This window comes from Anabas testudineus, chromosome 2 (genome assembly GCF_900324465.2).
Source record: "Anabas testudineus chromosome 2, fAnaTes1.2, whole genome shotgun sequence".
In the NCBI taxonomy this organism is placed as follows: domain Eukaryota; kingdom Metazoa; phylum Chordata; class Actinopteri; order Anabantiformes; family Anabantidae; genus Anabas; species Anabas testudineus.
Window position 1 is genome coordinate 13,019,070 of NC_046611.1, and position 19,550 is coordinate 13,038,619.

The 19,550-nt window shown below is 39.8% G+C and overlaps 1 protein-coding gene across 1 annotated transcript in view; it reads left to right on the plus strand.

Annotated features, from left to right (window-relative positions):
* pudp (pseudouridine 5'-phosphatase) overlaps positions 1-18,260 on the plus strand; it is a 29,927-nt gene extending 11,667 nt beyond the window's left edge. Inside the window, exon 4 of the mRNA XM_026364194.1 lies at positions 17,168-18,260. Within this exon, the coding sequence (XP_026219979.1) occupies positions 17,168-17,344 (177 nt within the window). The 3' untranslated portion in view covers positions 17,345-18,260. The remainder of the gene's footprint in view (positions 1-17,167) is intronic.
* The last annotated feature ends 1,290 nt before the right edge of the window (positions 18,261-19,550 follow it).

Sequence of the window (19,550 nt, forward strand, 5' to 3'; positions counted from 1 at the left end):
AATCATACAACTGGCATTACACAAGGGGAAGGCTTTGTATTCCAGATATTCAAATCAGGTACAATTAAGACATGAACTTTTCTATCTGAACATTAAATTGACCCATTACAACCCTGACGGAACTGACCACATTCGCCCCTTATCTTCTTCGAGAAACATAAGAAGTAAGTAAGTAGTAAGAAAATGCACTAGTGCACATTTCTGAGTTAAAGTTTTTACATGAAAATGTTAAATGTTCTGCATGTAAGTGGTTAAGGTCACTTTTTAAATGCTAAGTGCTCGTTGAATGCGCCTACTGTACATGCAGTACTTTCCAGAAGTAGAGAATACACTCAGTCCTGCCTTTTATGTGTGTGTATTTGATGCGCTGGCGATAATACTCAGCCATGATATGCCTGACAGCAGGCACAAGAGTGTATAGTCACCAAAGCCTCCTTTGAATTTGCTCCTCCAATGCTGTCAATTTTGGTGGCACTGGTTTGGATACAATTGCTTTTTTAGCATCTGAGGTCTGGGGTGGACAATCCTACAAACTGGGGCCTTGGCAGCAGTCATGCCTGTCTTTCTGCCATGATTCCCATGGGTGCGTGACAGCCTGTCTAAACAGAGAGCTGAATCTTGAGCAGTACATTAGAACAACAGCAACTGCGGCTTCAGTGCTGAGTCTGTGTCTACATGGGATAAATGCAGGCGGTATTCAGAGATCATCACACAGTCAGTGTAATTGTGAGCGTAACGGGCTGAACTGTTTAAAACAATGCTCGAGTCGACATACACGTTTACAGGAGTCGTGTTGACAGGTCAGTTGTTTGAAATGATCTGTTCCATCGGACGTGATAGAGAAAAATAGATGCAACTTAATACACCACGAGAAAGCAATGCAACATGTGCTCCACATTTCTTCCATCATGGTGCAACAGTGGGTTCTGGTGGATGCGAGTATCTCTCTGACTCGATGGAGTGCAGGCTACCCACCTCTTTTCCCTATATTAACTATGGATAGAAAATTAGGAAGTGTCCACATTAGTAATTTAATTGAATAATATCAGTGAGTATCTCTCTGTCCTTAGAGGGGTGGCGCAGTGAGGCGTGAGCTTGAATGTAATCCACTACTTTTAGGACCGTGGAGCCTGTTTTGCTCTTCCATAATACTCCTGAACACTGAAGAAATGGGTAAGATTGGACAAAGAAAGTTTAATAAACAAGTTATTGGGTAGGATGGGAGTTTGTGACTTTCAGTCAAAATGCCACTGGATTGTCCAACAGTGTCTTAAACCCTCTTTTCAAAAGTGTAATCAGGGAAGTTGTCCTACAGTTTTCATATGTTTTCAATCCAGATCCATCATGCACAATGAAGTGGTACCTCTATATGTCTGTGTGTCCTTCGTAGCCTCGTTGACGGGGTCAAGTGCTGCACGGGCCATGATGGAACTTCTAGCTCTAGTCTTCAGATCCTTCAAATTGCATTTGCTCATGTGTGCAGTCATTTTGTCCTTAGTGTTTAAAATGATGGGAATACATCAGTGGTGCACACGAGCCTCGCTATGCAATCGTATTTAATAATATTCACAGAACCCGAACATGGTTTGGACCAGCATGTAAAGCTTTAACAGCATTTATAACTAGTTTCTATTTTTCATAATATAAAAATAATATTAAAATAAATAATATTCTGTCAGTTTCTTTCTGGGAAAACTTCTACCAAATAACAAGTGATTCTTCATATAGAGACACAAATACATCTTCAGATGTACTGTACTTCACTAATCTTTTTGATCAGGCTCCCTTTGCACACATCTCCTCTCAGTTTCCAATTTATGACTACTGGTTCCTCTCATTTCCATCTCTTCCTCGCTGCTTTGCACATAAGACAGACATTCAGAAATGTACTGTGATTATAGAAAAATCAAGGCAACATCTGCAGTATTTGCCAGATTTTACCTTCTCGCTCAGTCAAACATCATTTAGAAGTGGCACCCCATGTGTCACGCTGTGACAGGTAATACAGATAATGCTTAGATAATATAATTTACTGTTGTTAGGGAGGCTGTGTGTCTCAGTCAAGCTGTCACTGCTCTGTTATTTTAATTCATCTCCATCTGTAGCTCATATCATGTAAAAATATCATTATTATTTAAGATTTCAGTTTAATATACACTTCCAACATTAAATGTCACATGTAGTGTAAGCTGTAATAATAATACTACTATAATAATACATACTCCATAATTCAAAAGTAGTCGGGGGAATAAAAAAGTCACACACCGTACATACAGCATCAGTCTGTGATCATATTCAATTACTTGTGTACATATTGATAAATGTAATCATAGTTGAACAAAAAGATAAAGGATTTTTTACCATTTATTCCCAAGGGTACTATGGACATTTTCATATCTCATATTAAATGAAATAGATCAATTTAAAAACATAGGGACATATAATAAGTTTTACTGCCCCTGTATTTTTTTTTCTTACCTCATATAAAGTATTTTTTTTACCTTCACCTAATCAGAATTCTACATTAGAGGCTAACCCCCTTAAAACAATGAGTCAGTTGACACTGATGCTGTTAAACCTCGTCTAACAATTCTCAAGTGCAACTCTACCAAATTTGATGCAATAGAAATGAAACACAACAATGCTACATCCATTTTAGTCATAGCAGCTCTAGGCAGCCGGTCAATTTTAGCCATTTGGAGAGCTTTGGAGACCCAGTGTGCCAAAAAGCTTATCAGTCCTGACAGGCAATATACTGTAACTGTAAAATCACCCAACTTTCACTACAAATCTCTGTTTATTGCTCAGTAGCCATAAAAACCAGCAGGTGGCACAAAACTCAGTGTGTTCTTAATTGAGGTTTTTCTCCTTTTTATCGTAAATCACTCTTCTCTGGATAACAAACACTAAGAGCCGTACAGCTTGGCTTAGATATCTTACATTGCATTCTGCTAAAATTCAACTAAAGGAAGACGCTGTAGTGAACAAGAGCTACACTAGCACATATATATGTATATGAGGGCATCAATATTGTAATAAAAACAGCTTCATAAAACCCTAACCATTACCATAAATCTAACCTGTTGCTATTGAGCCAAACTCCACACTCTAAAACCTTTGTTCACATTTTCTAAAGCACCAACTTCTGACACATTAGAGAACTTTCTTAAATTGTAGCTGCAGTCGTAACAGATATTGAGCTGGGTATCGAGTAAAAGGTTCTCCCACAAAGGTGGATGGAGTTAGTGAATTCCCTTTTTGCCACGGCAGCTTTGTGTGTGTAGATAATGATGCTGCAACAACACAGCAACTATGATTCGGGATCGGCTCCCCACACCCCCCCCCAGCTTTCATTGACTTTCATCCCACAGAATTCATCAGGGATTTACAAGGATTCACATAATAAAACATCAGCACTCTGATCCTAAATGAGGAAAGAAAAACAAAACTTTTTCCCAAACTGCAGTCTGCAGACATCATATGGCACTTTAGCCATTTCATTTGTCTTCAGCTTTATGCTCGATTGTGCCACGTGGTCAGGGTCACTCATAAAACAGGTAAGATAAGATAAGATAGACTTTATTCATCCCACGATGGGGAAATTCCATTTAACACCAATATAAAAACAAATGACATAAACAACAACAGGAACAATAAATGAAATACACCGTGTAGGTACATAGTGTGTCACTGTAGTACTGTGTTGTATAGTCTGATGGCTGTGGGGAGGAATGACCTGCGGTAGCGCTCCTTCTTGCACTGTGGGTGTAACAGTCTCGTGCTGAAGGAGCTGGTCAGAGCCTCTACAGTTTGGTGCAGGGGGTGGGAGGGGTTATATTATATTATTATATTATAGGTGCATCTGTTGTGATGGAAAAGTTGTGAATCTCATGCAGGGTGCGTCAAAGGGCCACTCCAAAACAGTGCAGAGAGGTTTCAAAAGGTGCTTAGGCTGAGAGGCTCACTTGTATTTCTTTCTACTCTCTAAAATATTCAAGATGGTAAGCTTTTGGAATAAACTCTGACAAAATATTATGGGTTGGTGAATGGTTTAAAGTGCAGTGATGGCCAAGTTGATTTAAAACCACTTAGCCAACTGTCTGCAGCCCTCTGCATCCCTCCTATCTACTGTAGCAAATGATTCACTCAACTAGCATCTGAATACACAGCTCTGTCCCTCCTCCATGTTTGTGTTTTCCTAGCTGGATATTTTATCACCGCATACTTGAAGTGTGTGGGTTAAGCTGGCTTCGGGGTCCTCCTCAGATCACAAGCAAAGCAAAGGGAGCCAGGGTGGCTGTGAGATTTGACACTCACTTTGTCTCGGTGGTGAATTTATTTATTTATTTGATTGTCTTTAGGCTGTCCACAGGCTTTTCTTTGAGCCATTTGCAATCTTTTTACACTCAGCACAGTGGTAAGTTATCTTCTAATGAAAACATGCTCAGTAATAGCTACGCCTCTGAATGGATTGTGTCAGTCAGTAAACATAACCGGGTGTGTTTCTTGCACACTGGTTCCACTAAGAAGTTTCTAAGCTGAAGGTCACAACAGTTGACTCCAGATGAGAAATGTTTAAGTGTGATTGTAACAAAGTAATGAACTTTAATTTTAAGCAGTTATTCACATAACTTTAAACTAATGTAATTTCTAATTCAATGCTGGGAAATATAGATTGTATTGCAGTGTCACCAATGAACGTTTCATTCAGTGAGTAACTTGTTGGTCTGGACGTTGAGTCGTGGCAACTGGACTTCTTTCTTGTTAGGTCCAAACGTTTCACTACTCCTTGGATGAAAAAAGTGTAATTATCATGAGTTAACTTCCAGATGACTTCTCTTGGCTGACTGAGAATGTTTTACCAACATGTGTAGCTGGTGTCTGTACTCAGCCAGAGAAAGTTTGTGAAAGACGTTACTCAGCTCACTCTGCTACCGCTTCTGTAGTGAACCCATAATGTCAGAAGAGACATTATCTCACTTATTCTGTTATTCATACCATGATCATTTAAACTTATACATTTAATATTTATTTAACCAGGACCTGTGGCTCATCAAAATATGGTGGGTCGGATGAAACTGTCTGATTGGAGACTTGATTGAGACATGCCTAATAAATATAACTCGTACCTTATATTAATTTTGTAATCCAGTGATGTGCCACTAAATTCATGGTTATACAGATGTTAATGCAACACACCTTTTTACAGTGAAAATCTAACAAATAAATACAGACCTAATACAATACTAAGTGAATCTCACATTTACTACTGAGCATTATTCTTTTTGTGTCACTCAAAGAATTATGGGCACTGTTGTTTCAAAGCTTTGCACATTTATCTTCAATATAGGAAGAAGAAAAAGTCACCTTTTACTGAAAAGAATAACAAATGACATGTCTTACAAAAGTACACAACTACTGTACCGATAAATAAAGGGTTTCCAGGGATTGATAAAGTAAATTATCTAGTTTGCCTGTAACAGGAATTAGGAAAATAACACACATCACCTGTATCATATTTCGTCCAGGGGAATTCGAGGTATGAACGTTTTGGCCTTTTACTAGCTGTCTTTGACTGATAATGCTCCTGTTTTTCTTGAATCGTTATAGCTGAAACCTGTGGAGTGTTGTGCTCAGCCAACAGTGTGCTGATTGGTAGGCAAGGTTGTGTGTGTATCAGACTTAGGTGTCAAAAGGATTGGTGTATCAGAGAAAGCTAGAAGCAAATATAATTTCAGAAAACTCAGTTTGTTTACTTTTGAAGGTATATTTCTAAATGCCCTTTGGGTAGTATCTTTCACCTTATTTGTCAAGCTCGTTATCAAATATGGGCAGCGTTCCATAACACATATTTACTGTCTATTTCGCCTCGAAATTGTTATTTATCATTAAAACTCTGCCTTGGGGAGGCAAAGGGCTCACAATCAACGTTGAACCATTTACAGTGTATGTGCGACCTCTGAAATACGGAGCAAACACACATTCTGCTAGTTGTTTTCTACTGTAAGGGTCTATTATCAACACTGGTTTTATTTCTTCTCCCCACATCTGAGATGATGAAATGTTACACATTCTTCGCTCAAGCTGCCCTGGGCTCCACGATCATTTAGAAGATGCGACGGGCAATCTGTCACTGTCACTTATTCACTCGCCGCTGCATGCTAAACACAAATGCATGAAGCTCACACATAGTGTACATACAGTCTTGTTGTGTCGCTGTGTGTTTGACACAGTTTAACATTTCCCATCATGCATTATACATACATCTCAGCTGTAATAACAGCCACATTTATTGCTACAGTTGCGTAATGTGTCTTCCTCCTGTGACACCATTGGGAACAAGAGCGCCAACATCGCTGAGCTAGTCAGTCACCACAGACTTAGAAATGCATTTATTATTGTCTGTGAACTGTGTGTTTCAATAAGACATGTAATATATCTTATTTTTGCAGAGTACACAAATATTTGACCTGTTGGTGAAATGTTATTTAGTAGTAACATGAGAGAAAGTTGTAAAACGTAAGAAAATTTGCTTGTGATACGTAGTGAGGCAACAGTGTAAGAAAGCATACAATTAAATGACACATGTAGCTAATTACAGTACATGAGCATCATGTGTAGGGTTGGATTCTGGTAGCAGGCAACGCCTGATGTGTTGCACTTATCATAAAATAATTGACTATATCTTTCAAGAACCAAAGTGCAGCTATGTTGTAGCATCATGTCCAGATGTTAAACACATAAAAACATGTCAGCTGCATCATATGAGCTGAATCCTGGTCCACTTAAACTAGGTAACATACCTGAATCTAGGAAGCCAAAAATGGAGATACAAAAAGAAGCCCCAGATATACACTGGCCCCTTCATTAGGTCTACATTTACAATCTAGCGTCGATAAAATACAGCAGCTCTACCATGAATTCTACGTTTAAAAGGTTTTTTATTTTAAGCTGTGTTTTAAGGTGTGTTACACTAAAAATACATTAACACTCCATACCAGCAGGTGGTTTGTATTCATCATTCAAACAGTGAAAGAATTAGGACTGCAGATAGAAACAGAGACAGTTTCAGTTTTCTTATACCAGGTGGCTGTTTCATTGTAAAAACATGCTTATATTTGATACTTCAGATTGGGTGAAAAATATGAAGAGCCTTCCGTGTACGCCCTAATAAATGTATCGTTTGCTTTCACCATTCCAGTTTCTCATCTTGTTCATTGATTTGCTAAGCGGAACAGCTGATGAGACTGGTCTCTAACCAACAGGGACGTCGCCGATTCAAAATGCAGAGTCTGCTAAAAAGCCGCTAACTGGCCTCCAAACGGTGGCAGTGGTGTGGGACACACTGCAGGAACTAGGCCGACAGACGCTTACTGATGGCCGTCATTGGCCGATGGCTGACTGTCAGATTGGAGTGTCGTGGCTTTAAAGCTACAGACACACAGTTCGTCTAGAACAGTACAGAGCATGGGTTCTACAGAGCATGCTAGAATGTATGATCTGTGGCGTATTGCAGCTGTAACAGACACATTTTGCTTAACTTTTTAAAATGACTAGAATACGACACCTTGAAAGTCTGCACCTAGGCGAATGCAGGGCTGTCCTACAGCACTGAAAACATTTTAATTGGTCTGATGAGATTTCCTGCGGACTGCTCACAGAAGTTCAGCTATAACTGTAGAGATGCAATTGTCTGCTCCCATCAGAACGTCGGCTCATCTATGTACATCAAACAGCAGTGGACTTGATGTACACAATACAGCACCGTGTAAGCCCTCGGGGAAAATTCTATGTGTGATCATTGCCTATAAAGGAATGATCTTTGTGATTATGAGCACCTGTGAACTCAGCTGAAATGTAGCAGTGCAGCACTTAATCAGTTTCCTCTCATGGGCAGCTGCTCATTGTTGAGATGTCCTCATTGAACTGCTGTCCACAGCCAGCAGTGCTGTCTGCAGCCAAACAAGGTTTGGATTCCATCCAAATCACAGCACGCAGGCATCGGCTGCTGTCACCTCACCACAACACACTCCTCTAAAGGGGTTGAGTGTGTTTGTGTTAGTGGGACAGTTGGGTTTAAGACAATAGGGAAGTTGCGTGCATGTATCGGTGCACATCAACCACACACAGTTTACAGCGCTGACCTCACCCAGCCCACATCCCCTTTGTCTTGTCTCATTCAGCAGCAGTGACTCAGGTACACAGTGAATCCAGATTATGCTGGCTGATGAATCTTGCATGTGTTTGGGTGCAGGCCTAAGGACGGGTTGTAAATCTTCCATGGCACCTATTGAAGAGGAAGACTAGCAGGGTGCTCTGTCTACTCACTATTTTACATAGAAGGAAGTGAAGTCAATAGACTTTGACATGTGCTGTCCTTTAAAAAAAATTAAAGGGTAGAATTTAGTATTTATTTTCTGGTTTCATGATAATAGTCTCTGCCATATAAAATAGAGTTATTTCATAGTTTACACTGCATATGTAAAGTTACTGGTCCTACAGTACCAACCTGCCCAGTGCTTTTGCTGCTTGTTGTCGTTGTTTTGCTGCCTGCTGTTCTTTTCTCTCTCCTCTTTCCACTCACCACGACCGGTCAAGGCAAATGGCCGCCCACCATGAACCTGGTTCTGCTGGAGCCTTCTTCCAATAAAATGCGTCTTTTTCTCTCCACTGTCTCCTAGTGCTGCTCAAGTAGGATTGTTGAGTTTTCTATATGATTCTGTACACAGTTATATTTGTAAGGTCTTAAACCTTACACTGTAAAATTTGAGTGATTGGGTCCCACGCTAGACCATTTTTGCAATATTGTACTTCTTTGTACCATGGTTAACATATTTTTACTTTTGATAATATATTTCAGTCCCAAGTTTTATTTAGATTGAGCAGAGTTTTTTTTTTTTTTGGTTTACTGTGGTTCAGATTTTATTTTATGGGCACATTTTTATTTGTATTTCCTTTAGTAATTTTAAGTAAGGCTAATGTTTTAAACTTTAGACTGGCACTCAATTTGGATAAAATAAAACTATCATAAAAATGAAAACCATTTACTTGAGGCTTGAGGAACTTATACACAAGCATCAGTCTTTTTACCACCGACCCCTTTTTAGTGCAATCATACGACATTAGGTGTTACATTAGTTAGTAGTTAGCATCACAGGACCACCATTTAAGATTCCACTCATTGTCGTCATGAGAAATGTGCCATTAAGACACTATGCGTAATTAAAGACGAAGGACAAGTGCTGAATCCTGATTGCATCTCCAGATTAGGCTGTGAATGAAGTGTGGGATTTATATAAATATGGCTTAAATGCTGTATATAATGCCACTCCATTATCATAATTTTCCACCTCACTTAGCGGGGCAGAACATTTTCAGTTTTCTGAGAAAAAGCCCAATGTGACATCTCCAGATTTCTTCATTTGTTCCACTAAAACCGCCAAATCTTTCTGGTTACAGTGCTCGAAAAACAGTGAAATCAGCCAAGTCAAATCCTCACATTGGAGTTTGGCAGTGTTAGTATAGTTTGATAAATGAAGGAAACAACTCATCAGATCAAATTACTTAGATCCAAACTGTACAAATGGCAAAAATATTTTTTTGTTTTTTCGTCTTATTCTGTCACATTAACTCACTTTTAAGGGTGCACTATACCTGTTTAAAACGTTTTCCTTATTCACTCAGTTAACATATTGTGGGGATATTGCCGGGCTAAAGGGTCATGAACTCCACAAAACAGCCACAGTGATTTTCCGCCATTTTCTCCTGTTTTCTTTTCTCCTTCTAAAACACTGGTACAGCGGGTTTTAGTAGATTTACCTTGTTACATTTTTATGAAGCCTTGTCGCTCTGTGGCTGTTTACAAGGAGAACACCTCCTTGTTGTGTGACAGCCACTGTTGGGAAATTGGTTTGGGCCATAGTCAGCAGTACAGGATGCTGCTGGGGTTTCTTACTGTAGTCAGTTGATGTAGAAATGTGTATATCTCTCAGTATTCTTTAACAGCGACTGGAAACGCTGTTGTTTTACCCCATAAAAGTGTCTGGAATAGAGAAACTGAAACCATCTGGTGAGCAGCAGTGGTGTGAAAATGGTGAATAAACATTACTTTATGTTGTTTATCCCATGTTCCCTTTGTTATCTCTCTTATAATAATGTAACAATGTGAATGCATTTGAGAGGAGACTGTGTGCACTGTGTGTTATCACAACTATACAACTGATTACACTGAGATTATAAAGTGAGAGAAATGGAGTTGTCTCATTAGAGAGATGTCCTGGGTTGGTTGGACCCAGGTTGCAGGCTGTGATGACAGGCTTTCTGCTGCCCCTTCAAGAGTCTTAATTTAATATCTTCCAATGTGGTCAAACTTAAGATCATTTGGCCTTGTTCAGATGAAGCATTGTAAACCCTTAATGCTTTCCATCATGTAGGCATATTGCATACAGTACACTTAATTGTGTGGCTGAGTGGCCAGTTATTTTGACCACATTAAAATGTTTGAGGTTAGGTTAAATAACAGGAACTCCACTCTGTATAATGCAGTACAGTCCGGGATTATCACTTGACGATTATATAGACTTTACAATGGACCCACAATAGACCAGGCAACACTAGGCCAGTCTTCACTATTGTGTTTCACTCCTTTCAGTGTACAATATGCACATCCCAGTTCCCACACACACTTACAGTTACAGGCACAGTGTTCGTTCAGCTGTAAAGAATTTAGATTCTCATTCCCTAAACTTCCGTCTGTAATCCGCCCGAGCTATCACTACTGTGAGCTGCAATGCATCTGTGTCTGCTTTTATTCATTTCAATACAGCACATAGAAAGCAGATTAAAGGGTCATTTCGCTAGCTCATTGGGTAATTACCAGTTTTAATTGCTCCCAATCAAGGGAATTAGCAAAGGCCCTCTGTTGTGCACTCTCAGTGTTTCCGCTGTCATTGTCAACATCCTCCAGTTTCAAGCTTAGTGACATCACAGAAGTCAATTAGGGTTTAAAGAGACTTAAGGAGGTCTCTTTGTTCTACCTGAGCATTAAAGTTGATGCGAACAAAGGTTCTTAAGGCTTACTATGTGACTTTTAAAGTCTCATTGTATGGCTGTTTCCTCTGTTCACAATGAAGTGGTGTTTCCAACCTGAATGTTAAAGCTGTGCTTTAAGCCAATAATGAATTCACTATCCGGTATTGCTAATAGAAAAAAAGGAAACAAAGGGCCACTTCAAATTCAGGTTATAGGGCTGCACTGTGGCATGTATTATTACTAAAGCTTCAGTAATGAATTAAATGTTCTTCTTTCACAAGCCATTGCAATGAAAAGCAAGAAGAATGTGAGTAGTTTGTTGTTTTGTTGTTGGACCTGATTTAGTTGGAGAACATTTTTCTGTGTTTAGGACGGTCACACTGGAGGTGATTTGAAAATCCTGCTCCCAAAAACCCCCACTTACTCCTCTATCTCTTTCTGAGAACTCTTTTTAGTCTTGGTGCAATGAAGTGTTCAAATGGGGGAAAAGACTACGACTCTAATCTCTCCCCAACAGTATTCATAGCGCTGCATGTCATCCTTTCTGTTCCACACACAACAATGGATGTAGCAGTGGAAATTTATAAGGGAGCTTGAGAGATAAGATCAGACTGCAACCTCCACTGCACCTGACCACTGTGTGCAGTAAAGATGGTCAGGTTGTTAAGAATATAACATTGTTATAAACATTGTTTTCCAAACTCTGCCTTTGGAAAAGGGTTTACCTGAAGCACACAGTAATCTTACAGTAAAATGATGTATGTGGCTTATCAACTGTCTTCAGTTCACTTTTGGTCTGTTTTATTCGAGGCCTCTGAGTTCCAGTGAATGCAACACTTCAGGGTTCAGTGATACTTTGGATCAGGGGTTTTTACTCTGAGAGCTACTTTGACAAAATGAAGACGGCCAAGAGCTACTCATTTGTAATTATTAGTAGCATTTATTCACAAAGCTGATCTCCAAACCAATAGAAGACGCTTCTGTTAACATTTACTAAATGTCAATATCTAACATTTTGCATAAGGATATTTATAATTCTCATCACATGCTCCATATGTTTGTTTCTGTCCACTTTTTTTAAATGTCCTGTTTTTTTGTCCGCATATTATCGTCTCGTATCACGTCCCTTCACGTTTCTCATCGCTATGTCCATTGGATGTGTTACATGCATTCAGCCTTCTCTGCAGCCACTGCATTGAGTTAACAAGAGATGTGTATGCCGGAGAATATCTACTTCGGTTTACTCTTATTGAGTCATTTAAATATTCATCTGTCAGTCTGGTTTCTTAACCTACTGTAGATTTCATGACTTTCATGTCAGAAAAAGCTGCTGCACAATGGTACAGAAAACTGAATAAAGCAGCTACACGAGCTCCCTGGTGTGTGCTCTTGACGTTTCCAGGCTCTACTAGCTTCCAGAAATGTTCAACCTCTATTCCCTCCTCCACAGCACTTACACCAAGCAAGTCAGCCGTCTCCTAAAATCTCGCTTATGTCCTCCTCCATGAAGGGGTTGGCAATAAATGTCACAGTGGGCTGAGGTTTTACAAAGTCATCGAATCTGTCTGCAAACTCCTGCACAAGCCTTACACAGTAGGTCACAATAATTATCTACATTCAAAATGTCAGCTGTACCTGTATGGCTTTTCAACATCTTTAAGACCGGGTGCAAGTGCTGAAGTCCTTTGTTTTTCACCGGCTGAATGTAAGATGACCACGGCGCTTTAAACCTTAAATGCATTGATCACATCGCATATGTTTTATCTTTACCTTTCAACTTTGCTTTATAACAGGTTCACATGATACAGTTTCTCCGTTACATCTGTCTTGAATGCAAGCCCAAGTAGCCACTCTCTCTGTCTTACAGCGGAGTAGCGCTCCCTCCCTAGACTCCCTAAAAGCCTTTATTTTATTCAGCAAGGAAATAAAGTGCTGCAGTGTCTTACTCCCGCTATGCCACCTGACCTCTGTGTCTGGAAAAGTAGATCTCTATACTCAGCAGAGCATTCCTCCAAGAGCATCTTGAAGCTCCTGTGTTGCTTGGCCTTTGCTCGAATGGAGTTGATAAACCAAACAACGGGTGTCAGGACATGATCAAAACCCATTACGTTCCCACATACAGCCTCTAGGTGAAGGATGCAGCGATAGTTCAGACATTTAGTCTGCGTTTGCAGTAAACACCACGTGACTCAAAATTGGCACTGCATTGGTTTTGATTGACACAAGCTTTTCAAGGAAAAATTTTAAGTAGTTCTTCATAACATTGTAAATGTCAACTCATCTGATGGTTGTTTTCAGTGGAAGCAAGGTCAGAAACTCTTCTCTTGTGAAAAAGATATCAACCACCATCTGTAGAAAGGCAGCCGGCTGAGCAGCATAGCTTGAGTCAGCAGACTCATCACACCGGATTGAAAACCATTTGGGCCGGGCAATGTCCTGTTGTTGCCGCTCCACTGCATCTGCAGACATCTCAGACACTCTGCTTGTGTTGTACGTCAGCGATGGCACACGTAATTTCTTTCTTACTTTTATAGTCCTTGAACAATGTTTTAGCGGTTGTGGTCTTTTCTTCTTTTACCATCGTGCCATTGGTGAAGGGTATCTTCTGCCTGGTAAGGATGTATGCCCCTTCAAACGAAGCCTTAGTTGCTGCATTACTCATCTTCATCAACTTGGTAAACAAGACTGTCTATTAAATGTTTTTCAGCTCAACTCACTAAAGCTGCTTTAGTGAGTTAATTTTTGTTTGTACCTTTAGGCAAGCTACTCAGAAAGGTTGAAGGTTGAAAGCTACTGGTAGCGAAGACCCCCACTTTAGATAATAATTTTATTTTGTGTGTGTGTGTGTGTGTGTGTGTGTGTGCGTGAAAAACCCTACAAAACAGTTCATTATTCAAAGGAGAGTCATTTTAAATGTCTTAATGCATGACTGGAGGGGACCTTTAACTAGACTATTCAGCACTTTTTGCAAACATTCTCTTAACTGCATGTTTTTCATCTGAATAATAATAATTATTCATAAGAATAATAAATCTGTCTCGATGAAATATATTTACAATATATATTTAACAATATAATATATAATATATAATAATATTCACCTTTAGACTTTAGACTCTCTACATAAATACAAGACTTAGGAGAGTAAGCGGTTGTAGTAGTATTAGCAGTAGATAGAGTGTGATGGATTTCCAGCTTCTGAAACTATGGTAAAGAAAATGATACATTTGTAGGTTTTTTAAAACAACACATCATTACATAAGGAAATGAGCAGCGGTTCATATGTAGTAGAATCAAAAGCTTTGAATAATCTCACTGTAAACGTAAAATTGATTTTTAAAGCCGTATTATTTATTTATAAACAAGAAATGAATTGCTGTCGAACTAAAGGAGTCCGGTGGGGTCAGGACACACGTGCTCTTCATGCTCTTTTCTGGCAGCTGAGGGGGAAAGTGATACATCACATTTAATGTTGGTGGTTTCCGATATGAATTGAAGTGTAGTGCATTTTTAATGTGCCCAAGTGTGCTCTTGAGTGTGTGTAGATTTTGTTCTTCTCTAATGTCAAATCCCAAATAAGAAATTGGCGAAAGGCAGAATCCTTGTTAAAACTGCATAAGTAGGTTTTAAGGAGGAATTTCTTCTTAATAATACTTTGAACAAGTTAGTGTTTCCTTGTCCAGCTCAAATTCATATTGAATGTTAGTATGAATAATAGGTCTTAACAGTTCCTCCTAACCGTCGAACTACAGGACGAGCAGTCCTTCCTCCTATCTGTCTGCACACTCCTGTGAATGTGATTATTGGATACTAAAAACTGATTAACCTCCTGGTGGAGGTTCAGGCATATTCATTTACTGCAACTGTTGGAATGTCTTTGTTGAACATGTGCGTGGCTAAGTATTTCAAACACCAATTAGCGCTCTGGGTTTTTATATTTTCACTTGGCTTGGCATGTGACATTATTCCGCCTCACAAGTGAGGTCCATTTCCAGAGACTTAAGTAGACGGGGTTCACAGGAGCAGCACCTCATTTAAAAAGCACCTTCACACAGAGACACAAAGTGTAAATGGTATTTACATGTGGCTAAATTTACAGGTTTTGTGGTATTTCGGGCACTAATCCTCACAAGCTGTGTATTCATTCTATTGTTAGAAGTGTTATCTTCCAGCTGTACAGTACGTATACAGTAAACCTCTGTTTGTGCTGTGTGTGCTTAGTTTGGTATATTTCACCTAATAAGAACGTTCAACATTACAAAAGCTTAAAGATGATTCAGGTTATTCATGTAAAGAAGTGTTTATATCCATTTAGATGTGAACTGAGAGGTGGATCTGACAGTTTAACAGACTGTAGAACATGTTTGAACACAGTCTGTCAGAAATCAACACTGCCAGATGACATGGATTGATGTGCATTAGACCCACAGTCACCGACTGCAGGCTACAATTTTCCTGAATCAGTCTTGCTGATGAAAATGTCTAGTACCTAACTGACATTGTACCTCAAAAGTGCTTGACTTTAAAGTCAGAATCGTGCTATAATACAGCAGCAATATTGTGAAATTAACCTTGAAAGAGTGTTTAACATTATTAACATGCATAAAGTACATGGGACATTAAAATTATTAACCAAATACAGTGTAAAAAAAGGTGGTAACTCTTCAGTCAACCTAAGCACTTGTTAGAGTATTTTTTAACCCTCCCCTCATGCAGGACACACTAGCAGGATATGCCAGTATCGACTATAAGTAAAATAGAATGAGTTGATGGTCAGACAGGGCGCTTTTTAGTAGCATGGTTAAGGTAGATTTCCACAGAGAACTCTGTTTTCTCAGTCATGCAAATGTAAAATAAAAAAAAAAAACAGATGGATGTTCTCATGTGCAGGACAAAGACTGCTGACCACTCTACTACAGTGCTTTGAGTGGAGAGGATGGATGAAAGGGGAGATCGTTACGAGGTGATGCTGACGTTTTCACATCAAATCCAGCAAAAATCTGAGTAAAACTTAACCCAACACAAAGTTCCCTGCAGAACAACTGTCTAAATAACCCACTTTTCACTGTGTTGTCCTAAAACTTAGTGACTCCAGAAGTGTTTTTAACGAACATGCACATTTTTTGACATTAAGGGCGATAAGTCTGTATGAGAGCTGACTCAGGTGTATGAGGCTGTGGCACTGAAGGGTCTCAGCAGGGAGCAAATGTTGATATGTTAAACCTAAAGGCGCTGCTCCGACTAAAATTCAACTTTGTCACACAATACAAGTGCATTTTAACTCTGTTTAAGGTTCTACTTAAATGCTTTCAATCACATGACTGACAGTTGGTTAGGTAATACATAAAAAGGTGAGTAGGTGGGAGAAGATAAAAGAAATTGTCAGACTTTATAAGTGCAGCATTTTATTATGCTATTTGCAAAACCCCCGAAAACTTGTTTCAAACTCACTGAAGCAGAAATAGAAAAGATTCATTTGTTCTTTCTTGGCCATCACTGGTGACAACTGCTTTGTGTCCCTTTGATTGTTTCCATTCAGCGACACTTGAAAGCTCGTCTGAAACACCTCTAGTCTAGTACACATTGTGATGAGGAGCGATAACTAAAAGCCCAATCTTTCCAAAATCACACAGAGGACTCATACTAGACACAAATATCGGCCAAGAAAAAGGGGGCGTTTCAGGGGGTGGATTGCAGGAGACTGATTCAGATGTGTTTAACGCATGAGTTGCTTCTGTGAAAGAAATAAAAACTGAGCCGTCACTTTAAGAAACTTAGACTGAACATTATTAACCTACATTATATTCCATATATTCGTGTAAATGTTGTGTCACCGGATCCAGTCTCTCATTAATTTGGGAGTGAAAGAACATTTCAATCAAGCGGAGGCGACAGGAGGCACTGTTCCTCAGATCGTAGACTAACTGCATATTGTACCTGGCACAGGTAAACAGCATTCCTCTGAGTAATGTCAGCTTCATCGCATTGGAAATGAAAATGCTCCTGTCCCCATGTTTGATTTTGGCTTCAGCTCTGCAGAGTCTGCAAGGGTAAAATCCTGTAGAGCTAATAGGCTTATAGGATAATATCACTCTGTGTTCTTCTCCCTCTCTCTCTCTCTCTCGTCCCTGCTCAGTGCTTGGTTTTTGAAGACGCCCCCAACGGCGTGAAGGCGGCGCTGGCCGCGGGGATGCAGGTCGTGATGATTCCTGACGACAACCTGGACCCCAGCCTTACCCAGGAGGGCACGCTGCGCCTCAGGAGCATGGAGGAGTTTGAACCGCAGCTCTTCGGCCTGCCGGCGTACGACTAAGCCAGAAACCGAACCTAAAACCACACCGTATAATTCAGTCTTTGTGTCTTCACTCCATTCTCGTTCTTGGAAGGAAACAGTGATTACCGAGTGGGAAAAACAAGCTGATTGTTGCATGCTTTACTGCAATGGGTGAAATGAATGTGATTGTTTTCTGCCAGATGAGACACCGCGTTATTAGAGAAAACCTTTCAAGCTGCGGGAACTCAGGCCGGTTTATTAACAATAAACCATGACCACTTTTGGAAAAAATGTCTTGATGTTTAATGGTTGTCCATCTATTTAGATGAGGACTGGGCAACCCTGGTCCTTAAAGCCCACTGTCCTCCTTGCTTTCCAGTCATCCTTACCTCACTCACTGCTACTACTATTTGGATCAGGTCCATTATGAGCTAGACTAAACCATTTCACTTTATCTTCCCTCGCTTCACCCTCTTCTGAGCTGATAACATCCAGCTTCTGACTGACTGAACACACCTGATTCCGGTAATCCGCAGTAGGTAGGACTTGAATAGTTTGAAAACAAACAGGTGAGTGGTAGAGGAGGACCAGGGGTTGCCCACGCCTGATTTAACACACCTGGTTTTTCCACTGCGTGGCACTGGCTTCACCCTTCTTGCTTTTGGTACCAAGTATTTTGTTTTCCACATCAAATCAGTGTAACTGGTTGTCATAGCACAGCAATCAGCATGGCTGCGTGCCTCTGGAAGGATAGACATACTAGTATACTGTGTGTCCATTTGCTTTTTGCTATTTACTCATCTATCGTCTTTCACATGTACTTAAGGTTCAAAAAGCTTCACTGTCGCTGTCGCTGATTATCTTGCACCGTCAATCTTGTGTCCGTCTCCAAATGAAATGAAAGAACACTGTAACTAATTATATTTGGGTACAATAAATCTTTATTCATGAGTGTATGAGTGACTTCTTCATTGTGTCTTTTGGACAGGCGTCACGTTGAAATACACAACCTGCCCTCTGATGTCAGTGATGGATGAAATAAAGCAATAGAGCTTCAGGTTTTGGGTTCAAGTCTCAAATTTGATGATATTCAGGTTTGATCTGTCCTAGGGCTTAAAGATGGGACTTTTTTGAGCTTGTGTGTGTTCTGTATGTTGAAGGAAGATATCTTCTGCTCGAACTAGGTGGCGGATCAGTCAAAACGGTGCCTTACACTGTCTTTGCCATACGTTTTTTTTTTTTAAGCAGACTTATTGAAATGCCAAAGACACTGCTCCTCTCCTTGGTGTAATCCAGTAAAGGAGGCAGTTGAGTTGTCCTCACACTTTCATCTCTGCCCATGTCCGCCACTGCACTTACTGCAATTCACACGTAGGCCCAGCCTCTTGTTGAGCGGGCTCTAGCAGAGGGCCCACTGGAGTTGGGCGCCACAGCTCCCTCAGGCCGCTGAAATAGGATTTCACTGCACTCCCATCCACTTTCCCTCCGTGCCATCCTTGGCCTTTCATCCTCACGAAGGGGGTAATCTCCTCAGGTGCTTTTTTTTTTTTTTCTTTGCCAGCTCTCACACACACTTACTGTAGTCTTACGTATGATTTTTCTATGCTGAACTGAAGTGGGATTCATTTCTTTTGGTGTTCATGCATCTGTGGTAGTTTTTCTCATGCACAGTTTGTTTTTATATTTAGATATAAATTGAAGGCTGAATGAAAATAACACCAGATAAAATGACTTCTTCTGCTGTGAAAACGTTTTCTTATGAAATAAAGAATCCATAAATCTCACAGGGTAATTACCAGCTGGTTTTCATTCATTTTCTTCTTGATTTCGATTTCAGATTTAATCAGGCTGCAGGCTATTTACAGACTTCTTGCTTTTTTCAGCTCTTGCAATGTTCAGAGAAGGCAACACATCTATGTGTAGTGCACGTGTTTCATGTTCAATTTATTTGAGCCTTTAATCATGTACTATAGCTTTAAACTAGTCATACATATAGATGTATAGAACAGCATTTCTGTTCATGGCTTTTTTCTATCAAAGACCAAAAATATACAGAATAGGGCAAAAAGGAAATGCCTACAATAACTGTTCAGTACCAGCTCACTGAAGTAAGAGTGCTTTCAGAGAAAACTGAACATTAGAGATGATATGATTACACATAAAGTCTGTTGCCCTGAGTCATGTAAATTTAGGCATGTGTAGGAGTTTAGAGTGTTTCATCTTACGTGAGTTTATCCCAAGTCTG